General features: G+C 39.3%; 1 protein-coding gene across 10 annotated transcripts in view; it reads left to right on the top strand.

Moving 5' to 3' along the window:
- The window catches only part of LOC109676360 (uncharacterized), a 62,681-nt gene extending 52,450 nt beyond the window's left edge, over window positions 1-10,231 (top strand). For all 10 annotated transcript variants that reach the window (XM_074053736.1, XM_020152795.2, XM_074053734.1 and 7 more), the window contains one exon: window positions 525-10,231. In XM_074053736.1, the coding sequence (XP_073909837.1) occupies window positions 525-2,094 (1,570 nt within the window). In that variant the 3' untranslated portion in view covers window positions 2,095-10,231. The remainder of the gene's footprint in view (window positions 1-524) is intronic.
- The last annotated feature ends 6,040 nt before the right edge of the window (window positions 10,232-16,271 follow it).

Here is a 16,271-nt window from a genome sequence, read left to right as displayed (position 1 = left end):
AAAAAGAATTTAAGCATTCACAATAAAAAAATTCAAAATCTGATATGTGCCATAATTGTTAGTATATTTTGTCATAAGAAGTCTCAAGGGATACTGTCCTTTGTTCAATACACAAAAATAATCCCACCTTTACACAAATTAATTTAATTATATTACATCAAATTCTGACACACTAGGATTATCGTGTGCACTGACTGATATACACTGGCCCATTTTCAACGTATGTCCTCATGTTCATTCTTGTATTTCACAACCCTACATTCTTTTTATCCAAGCCATCTCAATAAGCACATTAAGTGTATTTCAATGTAGTTAAAACTCATTCAGTGTTGTCAAACACCTAGCATGGAAATAGTATTCTGGAAATAAATATGAATACCACTGTATCAGTAATAGCTGTCCTCAGGCCCTGCTGCAGAACATGTAGTACATTTGTGTTCATAAATCCTACAAAAACAAACACCATAACTTCTCTTAATAAATCATTAATAGGATAGCAATGGTAATCTTTATCTGTTTTGCAGACCCGAAGTGTTAGAGAGACTGCATGAGCATAAACAACATATTCAATGTGGAGAATCCTTTCATCAGACTTCAGAGAATATAGTAAACAAGGAAACTCTGCTTAGAATAGCACCATGGCAAAGCAATATATGTAATGCTTACGGGAAAACCTTCAATGATTGCAAGTCTCTTCTAATCCATGAAAGGATACACAATGTAGTGAAATCTCATCGATGGAAACAATGTGGAAAAGCCTGCACTGAATCTGATACCTTTCACATTCATGAAACATCTCAAATTAGTGAGAAACCCTATGGATGTAAACAATTGGGGAAAGCCTACACTCATTCCAGTAACCTTCATATTTATGAGAAAACTCACACTGGAGTAAAACCCTATGGATGCAAGCAATGTGGGAAAGTTTTTACACAAGCCAGTTCCCTTCAAAAGCATGCAAGAACTCACACTGGAGAGAAACCCTATGGATGTAAGCAATGTGGGAAATTGTTTACTAATGTGTATTACCTTCGCTATCATGAAAGAACTCACACTGGGATAAAACCCTTTGGATGCAAGCAATGTGGGAAAGCTTTTACTCAAGCCAGTTATCTTCGAATTCATGAAAGAATTCACACTGGAGAGAAACCCTACGGGTGTAAGAAATGTGGGAAAGTTTTCACTCAAGCCAGTAACCTTCGAAATCATGAAAAAACTCACAGTGGAGAGAAAGCCTATGCTTGTAAGCAGTGTGGGAAAGCCTTTATTCAAGCCAGTAATCTTCAGAGACATAGTAGAACTCACACTGGAGAGAAACCCTATGTATGTATGCAATGTGGGAAAGCCTACCATTATTCCAGTAACCTTCGTATTCATGAAAATAGTCATACTCGTGAGAAAACCTACAAATGTAAGAAATGTGGAAAAATCTTCACTCGAGCCAGTAACCTTGCTATTCATGAAAAAACTCACACTGGAGAGAAACCCTATGGATGTAAGCAATGTGGGAAAGCCTGTAGTGATTCCAGTAAACTTCGTATTCATGAAAGAACTCACACTGGAGAGAAACCCTATGGATGCAGGCAGTGTGGGAAAGCATTTAATCAAGAGAGTCACCTCCACAGACATACTAGAACTCACAGTGGAGAGAAACCATATGGATGTAAGCAGTGTGGGAAAGCCTACACTGATTCCAGTAACCTTCGCATTCATGAAAGAACTCACACTGGAGAGAAACCCTATGGATGTAAGCAGTGTGGGAAAACATTTAATCGAGGGAGTTACCTTCAGAGACATAGTAGAACTCACACTGGAGAGAAACCCTATGGATGTAAGCAATGTGGGAAAGCCTACACTGATTTCAGTTACCTTCGTGTTCATGAAAGAATTCACACTGGAGAGAAACCATATGGATGTCAGCAATGTGGGAAAGTTTTCATTGGAGCCAGTTACCTTCGAATTCATGAAAGAATTCACAGTGGAGAGAAACCCTATGGATGTAAGGAATGTGGGAAAGCCTTCAATCAACGTACTCACCTACACGTGCATAGAAGAACTCACACAGAAGTGAAAACTTACAGGCGTATGCCATGAGAGAAAGCACTGACTCATTCCAGTCACCTTTGAAGACCTGAAAGGACTCACAGTGAAGACAAGCATTTTAGTTGTAACCAATGGGGGGAAAGTGTTCACATGCTCCACTACCCTTAAAAGACATAAAGGTACTTAGACTAGAGAGACAAGCTATGGAAATGAGCAATTTACAGTGACATTAAAACAACGTGAACTCACTCTGCAGAGAAACTCTATGAATGTAAGGAATTAGAGACAACCTACACTCTATCCAATATCCTTCATACTCATCAAAGAATGCAAACAGGACAAACCCAGTGGACATAAGCAGTGTGGAAAGCCTTCCTTAGTTCGAGTACTGTTCATGCACCTGAAAGAACTCATGGTGTAAATAAACACTAGTGTCATACCAAATATGATAAAACATTCACAAATCCATGTCTTGAAAATCATGAATGAACTCAGAAACACTATCAATGTAAGTAATGGAAGAATGCTTTCACCTTTTCCAGTAATCTTCTTTGCTATGACACAATTCACATTGTAACTCACTGCTATACATGTGTGTAATATGGCTAAGACTTCACACATTCCATTGCTCCTCCAAAACATACAACATTAATAATGGAGAATAACTGGATTAGGAATGCAATGTGGAGAGTCTTCACTCATTACCATGACCTCAAACATGAAAATCTGCACCCTGGAGAGAAAATCTGTAGGTGTAATCATAATGAACCTGTCTGTATTCATTGTATTCACCATCAAAAAGGTGAAGCAACATATATGGGAATATATTCTGTCATTCCCATTACCAAAAAATACATGTAAGATATCACAGGGGAGTGAAACTCTATGTATTGAAGTAATGAAGGAAAGCCTTCACCTATCCTGCTTCCTTTTAGCAATATAAGGACTCCATTCTCGCACTCACGACACTGCCAGTTTATGTAACTTTTGTTAGTAACAGCATGCCTTATGAATTCTTAGAGATCTGTGGAGTAAGTATGTCTACAATTTTTCTCTAGAAGTCTTTATGCTTCTTATTCTGGTGCCAGCCAATAAAGACAGCCACATGGAATCCTGCATTAATAGACTTGCTTAAGTGCTGGAAGGAGTGGCTTAAGAATTTGTTTTATTTTGGACTGGAGTTCGGATCAGCACCACATCCTTGCTGCCCAGGTTTTCTAAAAATTAAGCCACATTGCCAGCTCTCTGTGTATCTTTTTGATTGTGACTTTCAACATGCTTTACATTTTATAGTGAGACAGGTACTTATTTAACTGGATAGGTATAATAGGTGACTATCAAATTATGGTGTTCCAACTTCTATTTTCCAAATGCTGGGATGAAAAACATGTGAAATGATACATGTGAAAGTGTTTAGATTTTATCTACCTTCTTTCCCATTGCAATTTGCATATTGTTCAAGATATAGACAAGGGTAGAAAGCATGTTTTCTAGTAGAATCAGGATTTATCCTTGTCTCATATTTTAAAGTGTTTATTGATTTGGCCACCATTTATGATGCCTGTTCTGTCAAGAATCAGTTTTCTCTTTACATTGAAATCTAGTGAGGGCTCATTTGATTTCCACTGAGATCTATTTGTAAATCTCTTTATTATAATATAGCACATGTAATAGTATAGATTCAAGGTTTCTCATAAATATTAGACTATATGTCACTTTTTATTCTCTTCTTTCCCTTGCTGTTTTTTTCTTTTCTTTTCAAGAGTATTGCTGTGTTGACCACTCTAATGCTTAATCCATAATTTTTCTGTTGGATTTACAATTTGGGCCTCTTTTTTTTGTCCTAAAGGAATAATAAATTTGGGCCTTATTGTGAGAATAAAGGATATGTTCGATTGCTTGTTTTTCTATTTGTTTTTTTCTTGCCCTCGGATTTGTACTCGGAACTTTTTGCTACCTATGCATATAGTGTACCCTATGACCCACCCCAGCAGCCTTTTTGTGTGTGTTAAGTAAATTATTAAATTATTTGCCAAACATAATCCTCCTTATTTTTTCAATATCATACTCCTGATTGGTAATCTTCAGGATGTAGGATTAAGGTGTGAGCTATTATTGCCCAGCTCTGGGGATTGTTTTCTTTTTCCAGTAAATTCAAATGGCTTAAGGCATTTATTCTACATAATATACTTTGTAAAGTGGATTCTGCTCCATTGTTTACACTGTGTTGGTGGAATTAGACAATTGCAAACATCCCTGAGAACGAGGACAACTCAGACTGAATACAGTCAGTTAGGCACAAAAACCACCCTTTCCCTTTAATAGGGAAACATCAGAAATAGGACAAAAAAGGTAGCCATATTATTTTGTTTTAAAAAATATACTTAATTAAAATAGTATCCAAAACTGCTAAGAGGAATATGGAGGAATGACCTCAGCAAACAGCACATGTGGTCAACTTCTACACAAGATAAATGGCATATTAGGATAGTGATAGGGATGATTGCTGTCACTTCTTGGTAAAACAATTTACAAAGAAATGAACATAAGATAAGCAAGAAGTTTATTTGGTAAACAATTGGGAACTGAAAAAGGGTAGTCCTACTGCTCTGATACAAAGTTGGGCAGTTCAGTTCATGTGATGCAAAGGAAAAGAAAATCAAAGGTGCATCCTCTAACAGGAGGGTGGGAAGATTCACATAGGAATATTGCACTGGGGATTCGGAGAACTCAAGACTTTATTGTGGTCTGTACAGATGTGGATGGTCATTTCTGGAAAACCGGTCTATGTGTGATTGACTCTCATTTGCTGGTGGCTGAAGCCCTGAAATCCTAATTGTTAGCGTGAGTACTGGGCAGCCATGAGAACGTTTCCCTTCCTCTTCACAGTTAGCATTGGTTGAAGGGACAGAACATAGGATTTAGCCCATGCTTCCCTTGAACCTGAAGGACTCAAAAGGAAACCAAGTTCTAATACAGAGAAAGGAGATATGGGGAAACTGTACAGCAGTGCCTCAACCAAGCACAAAGTCCATAAATAGCAGAAGTGTCACATGACACAGGACAGTCACCTTACATTCTGAAAGACAAGCATTTGCATGCATAGCAGCCCTGGAAGGGCAGCAGGCTGGAATGAAGTTGCCACATGTGGACACAGGACAGCAGGGCAGCCCCACACTCCAGACAGAAGGGGACCTAAAGTCCCAGCAGTGAGGCAAGTCCCACACTGTCAGCTCTAGCTGACAGGGGCTTGAGCTGTACCACTCCAGCTGCCTGTTTCAAAGGCCTCTACCCCAGAACTACAGATGCCCAGTCATACTCTCAAATTTTGTGCTTGTAATGTGTCCAGATGTCCTCCCTATACTACTGAAGTCAGTAGAAATCACATAGCTGCTCCAGCTGAGTAGCCTGAGAACTCTCACTGCAGCAGACAGAGAGCAAGTATGTCAAGTATGCTGTAGAAAACTTGGACTTGTCACTGGTGCACTCATTGGATGATTGGTGCATGTGATTGACCAGCTGTTCTGATTGGCTAATGCATACAGGACCCACCTCTCAAGTCTTGAGTGACAGAAAGAGTTCCTATATGTAACTGAGTGAATTCAAATGACAGAATCCCTCTTCAGTAATTGCCAGATTCTTTTTCTTACATGGAGACCAGTTTCAGTTTGAGTGGGAGCAGCAATAATTGCAAAACCTGTCCTTGTCCTCCACACTGGGCACTTCCTTTTTGTCATGCTCTTGGGATCTTACATATTCCTGTTCAAACTGAGACAACAGATCTGCTCAGAGAACTTCAGACTCAATATTCCTGGTAGTTAAGGGGAAAATACACAGGATTACTAGGACACAGGAAGACAATGTAGGTTTGATGCTCTTACTCTAGATATCAGAATGAAGCAGATGGCCAGGACTTCCTCGCAGCTCATGTTTCAATCTTGGTGCTTAAGGCCAATAATTTGGAAAATCAGGAAACCAAAGCAGCTCTGGTGATTCTAGAATCAGCAGGAATTATGGCCATGCCTGAACCAAATTTTAGCAGGAGAGGAAAGCCATAGAAGCAAGAGAGAAGCTACACTTTAGTACAGATTCATGAGCTCAGCGTATAAAGGGTCTTCCAGTAGATCACAACTGCTAGAAGGAAAACCTGTTGCAGTTTACTATTTCTTTTTCACCATTTGGGGATGAATTCAGAACACGATGCATGCTCAGTGTGCACTTTACCTCCTGAACTACAAAGCCAGGCCAGAAGACAAACTTTAGACACTACTCAATATGCAGGAATAAAAATGTGGAGGACTGTGTTTGTGACTTACTGTATAACAGGTTCTTTAGTTTCTGTCCTTTGGAAAGTGTGAAGTGTTCTGGTGAAGTTGTTTTGTGTGGACTTTTATTGTACACACATGCTGTCCATGGCTGCTCTCAAAATTATAAGCATTTTCTGGACTCTCATGACTATCTTTGATTTCAGACACACGCCGACATTACTGCTTCCCCATATCACATTGGAATGCACATATATATCCATATATCTCCCACGTCACGTATCCATGCTTGTGAGTATGCATATGCAAAGAGCTTGGGACCAAACACTTGGAATCCTGTTTTTTCAGGGGATGCAACTGAGGTTTGAAGTGAGTCACTCTTGCTAGGCATGTTCTCTTACCACTTGAGGCAGTCCTCTAGCAATTTTCTTCTTATCAGTTCTTTTCAGATAGGGTCTTGTGAACAATTTTGCATATGCTGGCTTTGAACCACAATCCTCCTGATCTCTGTCTCTTGAGATCCTAGTATTACAAGGATGAGGCTCTGGGACTGGGATTTGTTTGGGTTTTTTTTTTTTTTTTTTTTGTCACAGAGAATGAGCAGGAGCTCAATAACTTTTTTGTGGTCCTGGAGTTTGAACTCAGGGGTTCATGCTTGATAAGCAAAACTGTACCACTTGAGACACAATGACATCTGTAGCTCACTATTTATCCCAGGCTGGCCTTGTGTTTCATTCTCCCTGCCTCAGTCTACAAATGCCTAATTATAGCTGTACCCAATGATGTCTGGCTTAACATTTAGGGTTTCTGATTAACAAAATATTCTGGGTACAGTTAAGAAGTACATGGGACATTGTGGAAATATTTATGCACTGTCCAAAATGCATATAACAATAAAATATACAAACAAACCAGTTACATTTACAATAGGCGCCAATCTGATAAGAGAAATATTTACATGATAGAGCAAATAATTTAGAAAAATTTGCCCATCCAAATGAAAGAAGAATGAAGAGAAAGGAGGAATGAAGAAAGAATAAGAAGGAAGAAAAGGAAGCAAAGAAGAGATGAACAGCAGAAGCACATGACAGCAATTGAAGAAAGACTTGGAGGGACAAGACTTCAAGCCAGCACTTGAGAAGGATCAGTCATGAGGACCAAAATTTCCAGGTCACAGCTGGTGGCAGAGGCTTATGCCTGTCATCATAGCTAGTTAGTAGGCAGAGATCAGGGGGACTGAGGTTCAAAACCAGCCCAGTCAAATAGTTTGCAAGACACTATGTTGATACTATCCAACCCAACAATAGTATGTTGGAGTGGATCAAGTGTTAGTGCCTGAGCTAGCATGGATGAGTCTTGATTTCAAATCCTATTACCACCAGAAGTGTTCAAAAATACTCTGGACTCCACAGGGAAACCATGTCTTATATATATATACATAACTTTCACAATATAGATCAATCATATAGTGCTTGTTTAGCACACAAAATAATGTGGTAGTCCAGTACAAAGAAAGGTACATGATAGAACACTTTATGGTCCAGTAATGATGAGCAGGTTTACAGCAGCAATATCAAGATCTGCCTACAAAGAGGTTTCTCAATTGCAGCATTAGCAATATTAGGGGATTGATATTTAGTTGTGGGTAATGCACTGACCAGTGCACAATGTTTAACAATATCCATGGTATTCATCCACTAGATGTCACTAAATCCAGTGCCTGCTTTCCATTGTAAAAACTGAAAAATATCTCTACTCACACACACATGTTCCCTAGGGATGAGAATCAGCTGGCAGAAAGAATTATATGGTAGAGTTCCAGAGTAGCAATTGTTAGGCTCTGAGTTCATACTCCAGAACAAAAACAACAGCAAAAATTCCCTCAATAATTTTAAAGGAATACATCACAGGCAACTGTGTCCCAGAGAAAGGAAAAAACAGCCTATAGGATGCAAACACAAAATAACCACTTGGTTACCAAGACAGGTTATTTGAAATACCTCAGATCAAAATTTTGTTTCTTGGGAAAATTGAGCACCACCACTGTTACTGGACTGAATACAACATTTGGAAGCTTTACCTGGTTTCTTTCAAACCAACACAAGCATAACATGAAATAAGACTCATTATTGACAACTCAGATAAAATTAGCTGTTTTCATTAAGCACGTGAAATCACAATGAACTTCGGAGAATGTGGCACTTGTCCTTACAAATAGATCTATTTCAACATGTGACAACATCTACTTGGATGCATACAATTCTCTAATTCTGACAACACACCTCAAAGTAGCAAACAGCAACTAGTTACAAAGTAGAGTACATATAGCAAATGGCTAACAGCATTTAAAATCATTGAAAAAAGATAGTGATCTCAAAAACTGGATACTAGTGACTTCTGTTATCCTAGCTACTTAGGAGGCAGAGATCAGTTCATGAGAAGGTATCTCAAGAATATTCAACATAAAAATGGGCTGGTGGAGTGGCTCAAGTGGTAGAGTACCTCCCTAGGAAGCATAAGACCTTGAGTATAACTTCGATATGACCAGTAAAAATATATAAATAAGAAGAAGGTGAATCCTTGAAGCACACATGCTGGCCCAAACTTGTAATTCCATCAGCTGGATCATGGATAAAATGTTGGAGTTGTCTACGTAGCAAGAATGAGTCTTAGAAATGAATCAAAGAATAAAAAGAGGAAGAGAGACTGAAGGAGAAAGAGTACAAGTGATTAATTTCTAACCTTAATAAACAAGGTTGAATTTTTATTGTTAAAGATACTACAGTATAACAAAAAGATTTACAAGCTGCCTGAAAGATCATAGGGAGAACTCCAAATTCAAATGACCATGGCCAAAGATGTATGGGAGTGCCTGTCAGGACAGAGTGAACCAGGGGAGGACATTGTGCTTGGAACTTTGTGACAGATGTCACCTTCTGATGGGCATTTTGGTTGGTGCAGTGGAATGGACATGGCAGGAGGAGAACAGGTTGGCTTGGAAGATTCATGAAGTTTTTCCTGCTGGACACTGTGCTCCAGAGTGGTCAGGGAGCAAAGAATGCAATAGAAAGCTGTGCCCAGTTTGTCAGTCCAGATCCCTGCTCATAGCTGTGTTTTTAGAAGTCTGTCATGAATTAACATCCTGTCTTAGCAAAAAAGTAAAAAATAAATGAAAGGCAAAAAAAAAAAAAGGAAAATAGATTTACAAATACATCTCAGATAAAAGGAAATCAGCCTTCACTGGTATTTAATATAAATAGAAATGTGATTCAACACAGAACAGCCACCATACAATACTGGCTAAAAGAAGTATCTCTTTAACCCCCGAGGGAAGGACAAACCCAATTTTTGCAGGAAAATGTGAATTCTATTCTCTGTCATTGGCAATGATCAAATTGCATTTGAAAATAGGAAAACCAAAATATGCTAATTTTCACAGTTATAGTGTCAGATGCTATCATCCCAGCATTTGGTTTTGCTCTTTTTGTTGTTTTATTGGTGAAGTCAGGGGAGCAATGACAGAGGTGACTCCATTTTGGATAAGAGAGGTACATTAACAATAAACATGTGAAAGGGACATGAGAACCAATAGGTTTCTCACAAAAATAACAATCTTCTAACCAAAATAACAAAATGCAGCTGAAGATGGGACCCCAGGGTCAGGGTGAGCTTACCAGAGTTTCATGGAATGCTCAGTTTGGGAAACAGGCAGACAGACAGGTGGCTGAGTTCAGCAAGAAGCTGACTCATTGCCAATTAGTTACAAATATCACTGAAAGTTGGGATAGTTAGACCTAAGGCAGTTAATGCTCTATATCATTGCCGAGACTTCAGCCATTGTTTGACTTATTATTTTCACTAAATCTCACCTGTCAGTGTGTTTTTCTACCTTTCAATAAACTTGGTTCTTGCTTTACTCTTAACTCCTTGTCTGGCATGAACTTGTTTTAACTTTTAACTGCTTGTCCAATGTCTTCAATAATGATTGCGGCAGGATACAAACTGCAGGAACAACAATTCCAGTTTTCAGAATTGATATCAAACCACAGTACAGAAAAAAAAAAACATGAACAAAAACAAAAAAAGACTGTACCATAAAACATTCAACACCAGGGGTAATGAACACAAACAGATAATCAAACTTAAATTTGGTTTAATATATGAGAAAATTAAATGAATTATGTCATTCCAATTTTTGACAAATCACAAGAAATTAACACATATTCAGTAAAGATCAAATTATAACTTCATATGCCATCAAATTTTTCTGTATAAATTTTATTTCACCCAAGAATCCATGAAAGAATTTTTCCCAGTTCTCTACAGAAGTTTATGAAAATTACATCCTAAGGCATCATTCCATCATTAAACTCTTACAAATAATGACAAAAATCCTAACTGCCTAAGTGAACTTCAATTTCACAGAATAAAGATTATATAAACACAATGAAAGGGAAGCCACTGAAAGCAGCCTGTTTAACACACATTCAATGAGGAAAAGATCATAGACATTTTGTAACATAGAGACCACTGTCTCTGTGCACATGCAACCCAAGGTGGCTGACTTCAAGGAAGGGAGAGGAACCCTACAAAACCAAGAAGTTTCATGCTGGAACCTACACACACACTATTTTCCCCACCTTCCAAAGCACATACCTCACTACTACACAGGCTCATTGGGAAAGGTGTCAAACTCTCATACAGAGCCAATTCAATATCCAGAGAAGCACTCTATTCCTGGCATTGCTAAACTCAAATGAATTCCCCAACCCCAAAGGGTATCTCATATTTAATTTTGATGGCAGTCTGGAAGGCAGAGCTGTATACATTTGATAAGTTTAGCACTGAGTCCCACCACAATGGCTCCACTGCAGATTCCAGTCCCACATGAGTTTGCACAGTATGGTCACCATTCCCCATCTTTTTTGTCATACTGGGGGCCTTGCACTTGGTAGGTAGGTGCTCTGCTACCTGTGCCATCCCACCAGCCCTTGCTTGTGTTCAGTATTTTTGAATAGGTTCTTGCAAACAATTTGCCCAGGGCTGGCTCATTTTCCCAGGGATGGCTTCAAACCATGATAGTCTTGATGTCTGCTTTCAAGAATATGGGATTGCAGGCATGAGTCACTGGTCCAGGGCACCATTTCCTATCTTGAAGTTATCTGGTGATGACATTTTGCACCTTCTTACTACTGCCTTATCTACAACATGTAATAAGAGCCAAGGATAAACAACCAAATATGCTCCTATTGCTCAGGACATTCTGAGTTTTACTTACTCTGTAGCATAACCTGGCACCAGGAGCAACACAAATGATCTCTGAAATTAACAAGCCATTTTTTGAGGCAGCACATCCCAAAGGTATCTTAGTTTTCACTGTCTATGATGGGCTTTCTTAATTGTCACCAAGCACATTGTCACTAAACAAATTATCTGAATGCCAATGTGAACAGCTTGAAAACTTACCCAGGATTACCCAAGTACTCCTTGGTGAACAGTGGTGATTAAGGACAACCGCTCCATCACATTTCCTGTTCTCATTACACTTAGATGTCCTCCCTTTTTGAATCTACAGTAAGGCATGCACAAACTCAATTTCCACACTTTCTGATCAATTAGGCTTACAAGAAGCAGAACACTCATTAAGCACACTGCCCTGAATGTTCTCTGCTTCCTTCAACTCTGTGATCTCTGACCATGTCTAATAAGAACTACCAAATGACACCTCCTTTACTGACACTCTAAGGACAGGCTGGTCTCAGGAAAGACTCTCTGCTCCCAGGCAGATGTTGTCCTTTACATCTTCCCTAGTCTCCCACCTTCTTTCTCCTCCTACTTGCTCCCCCCTATAAAACACAACCCTCTTTTGTCTCATTTTAAGACCCTACAGGCATTGCAGTTAGTACTGTCCTGCCACTGTAACCTCCTTTCACTATGTTCATGTCCTACATCAATATGCATTTCATTTTTGAAAATACTGTCTAGATCCATGCCAAGGTCAACATCAATTATGTCCAAGAGAGCAACAATCTCAAAACCTAAACACCTCCCCAAATCTATTCTTCAATTTGAACACCAAATGCATCTGCAGTCCCTTTGCACTGAGTTGGGCAAAACATGTATACCTATAAATTTGGGGATTTACTACAGTCATAAAGAAGTAGTGGGTTGGGGAATTCCAAGATGGCGGCTAGAGGGAGGAAGCAGAAAGCGACCCTCCTATAGTGAAATCTTGGAGAGACGCTGGAGACACACTTTGCAGGCATAATCACGAGAAAAGGCATAACTTTGACCCCTCCACACCTCCAGCCGGCGCAGAGAATCTCCACTTCACGTTAAACGGAGAACCGAGGAGGCCCCCGGGGCCGCCAGTGGCCGGCGCCCATACGGCTTGGGAAGACGCGGACCAGGTGAGCTTCGCGGTACCGCGGTTCCCCCCAGACAAGCCTGGGCCAGAGCAGCATAGGCCCCTGGACAGACTGACGTCCACCCGGGAAAAAAAGAGAAACTGAGTACTAAGCAATAAGAACAGTTAAGACACGCTGGAAAGAGGGTGGGGCGCCCTGAGCGCTGAAGATTGGGAGAAGGGACTCCTTCCCGGGACTGTAAATAAATGAGCCGGGCGGGCCGGAGAGGCTCTGGCGGGAGCGGGGCGCGCCAGCAACCAGGAGCGGGGACGCTTGTGAGAGGAGGGAAGACCCACTTCCCACGTGAACTGTAAATAAACACGCAGGCCTGACAACGCGGGGCAGTGTCGCCTTTCCCAGTGCTTGGAAAGGGAAAAGCCTGTAGCAGAGGCCCCCCTCCCCCGCACAGGAGAACTCTGAGCAAACAAAGCCTGTGGGACCAGGTGAGTGCTAAGCTCACCCCAGAGATCTGCATAAATAACGCGCCAGCTACAGGCTGAGAGCAGCAGGCAGGCAAGCCACAGTTGCAGATACCACTCTCAGAACTGTCTCCAGACGCTTTTTTTTCTTTTTCTCCCTACCTTTGATGAGAGAACAAACGAATTACACCTGCAAGCCGAAAAACTTACTGAAACTGTATTGCATTTGAACTGGGGACACTTGGTGGGTTTTTTTTTTTTTTTAATCCTCTGTGTGTGTGTGAGTGTGTAGTTTTGTTCTACTTTATGCATCCCCTTTGATGAGACAACTACAGAACAACATCTGAGGCACCAACTCCAGGACTGGAGATTGAGATGGACATCCAAATTATTAAGACTGAAACTGCATTGCATATAAACTTGGAAGTTTTTGGTTTTTTTTTTTTTTTTTAATTTTCTATTTTCCATTTTATTTTAATTCATTTTTATAAATAGATATTACTTTCATATACTTATTTTTTATTTTTTTATCTTTGATTTTCAATCCTCTCTCTGTCTCTCTATTGTCTGTTCAGCTTACTGTCGATTAGTACACTAACACTCCCTGTTTATACCTTTGAAACTCTCTTGTCTGATACCTTCTTCTGCTTTCTCCCTCTTGTCTGTATATTTGTTTTCCCCTTTTCTTTAACTTCTTGCTTTCCATCTCAGCTCACTCTTCCATTCTCAATATTACCATTGTTATTATTACAAGCTAGAAAATACTTAATTGCACACAGTACAGGGACAGTAACAACACCAAGGACAATGACAGGAAGACAGAAAAAACAAGGAAACCAGTTTCCCCACAGCAAAAAATTAGTACAGGAACCAGAGGGGAATGAAGAGAACAGAAACTCAGATCCAGACTCCAACAAAATGAAGATAAACTATGCCAAAGGACCCAATGAAGCCCACAAGAATAATTTAAAAGAAGACATACTACAAATACTCAATGAGAATTTTATAGAGATGATACTGGATAGGGTCAACCAAAATGTACAGGAGACACTCAAGAAATTCCAAGACAATAAAAATAGAGAATTTGAAAAAGCAAAAGAAGAAATAAAGGAAACCATAGAAGCACTGTATAAACACCAAAGTGAAAGAGAGAACACAATGAATAAATGGATAAATGAACTCAGGACAAAAATAGACAACAATAAAGAAGAAAACAGCCAGGATATGGAAAACCTCAGAAAAAGAATGAAACAGAACTGCAAAACAAAACGGAAGGCCAATCCAGCAGAATAGAACAAACAGAAGACAGAATCTCAGAACTTGAAGATGAAATGGTAATTAAAGGAAAAACTGAAGAACTATTAATTAAACAACTCAAGACCTGTGAAAAGAAAATGCAAGAACTCACTGACTCCATCAAAAGACCAAACTTGAGAATCATGGGCATCGAAGAAGGAGAAGAGGTGCAAGCGAAGGGAATGCGTAATATATTCAACAAAATAATAACGGAAAATTTCCCAAATCTAGAGAAAGATATTCCCATACAAATGCAAGAGGCCTCCAGGACACCAAACAGACCAGATCAAAATAGAACTACTCCACGACATATCATCATTAAAACAACAAGTTCAGAAACTAAGGAAAGAATATTGAAGGCTGTAAGAGAGAAAAAACAAGTAACATACAAAGGTAAACCCATCAAAATCACAGCAGACTTCTCAACAGAAACATTAAAAGCAAGAAGAGCGTGGGGTGAGATCTTCCGGGCACTGAATGAAAATAACTTCAACCCCAGGATACTCTACCCAGCAAAGCTATCATTCAAAATAGATGGAGCAATAAAAGTCTTCCATGATAAGCAGAAACTAAAACAATATGTGACCACAAAGCCACCATTACAAAAGATTCTGCAAGGGATCCTGCACACAGAAAGTGACACCCAACTTAACCATGAAAAGGCAGGCAGCACCAAACCACAGGATAAGAAAAAGCAAGACAGTAGAGAGTAACATCAAGTTAGGTACACACAATCAAACCTCCAAACAACTAAGATAACTAAATGGCAGGAATCACCACATACCTATCAGTACTAACACTTAATGTTAATGGACTTAATTCACCCATCAAAAGACAGCGTTTGACAAAATGGATTAAAAGAGAAGATCCAACAATTTGTTGCTTACAGGAGACTCATCTCACCGACAGAAATAAGCATATGCTTAGGATGAAAGGCTGGAAGAAGATTTACCAAGCCAATGGCCCCCAAAAACAAGCAGGAGTAGCAATACTTATCTCTGACAAAGTAGACTTCAAACCTACATTGATCAAACGAGATAAAGAAGGACATTCCATACTAATAAAAGGGGAAATAGACCAAAAGGAAATAATAATCATCAATCTGTATGCACCCAATGTCAACGCACCCAATTTCATCAAACATACCCTGAAAGACCTAAAAGCATATATAAACGCCAACACAGTGGTTGTGGGAGACTTTAACACTCCATTATCATCAATAGATAGGTCATCCAAACAAAAACTCAATAAAGAAATCCAAGATCTAAAATATGCAATAGATCAAGTGGACCTAGTAGATGTCTACAGAACATTTCATCCAACCTCTACACAATATACATTCTTCTCAGCAGCCCATGGAACCTTCTCCAAAATAGATCATATCCTAGGGCACAAAGCAAGCCTCAGCAAATATAAGAAAATAGAAATAATACCATACATACTATCTGACCACAATGCAGTAAAAGTAGAACTCAACAACAAAAGTAAAGACAAAAAACATGCAAACAGCTGGAAACTAAATAACTCATTACTTAATGAAGAATGGATCATCGATGCAATAAAAGAGGAAATTAAAATGTTCCTGGAAGTCAATGAAAATGAAAACACAACCTACCGGAACCTATGGGACACAGCTAAGGCAGTCTTGAGAGGAAAGTTTATAGCCATGACTGCATATATTAAAAAGTTTGAAAGATCCCAAATCAATGACCTAATGATACATCTCAAACTCCTAGAAAAACAAGAACAAGCAAATCCCAAAACAAATAGAAGGAGAGAAATAATAAAAATAAGAGCTGAAATCAATGAAATAGAAACCAAAAAAACCATACAAAGAATTA

Source organism: Castor canadensis, chromosome 14, assembly GCF_047511655.1.
Source record: "Castor canadensis chromosome 14, mCasCan1.hap1v2, whole genome shotgun sequence".
Classification (NCBI taxonomy): Eukaryota; Metazoa; Chordata; class Mammalia; order Rodentia; family Castoridae; genus Castor; species Castor canadensis.
Note: the sequence above shows the minus strand (reverse complement) of the source record. Positions and strands in the feature narration are given on the sequence as shown.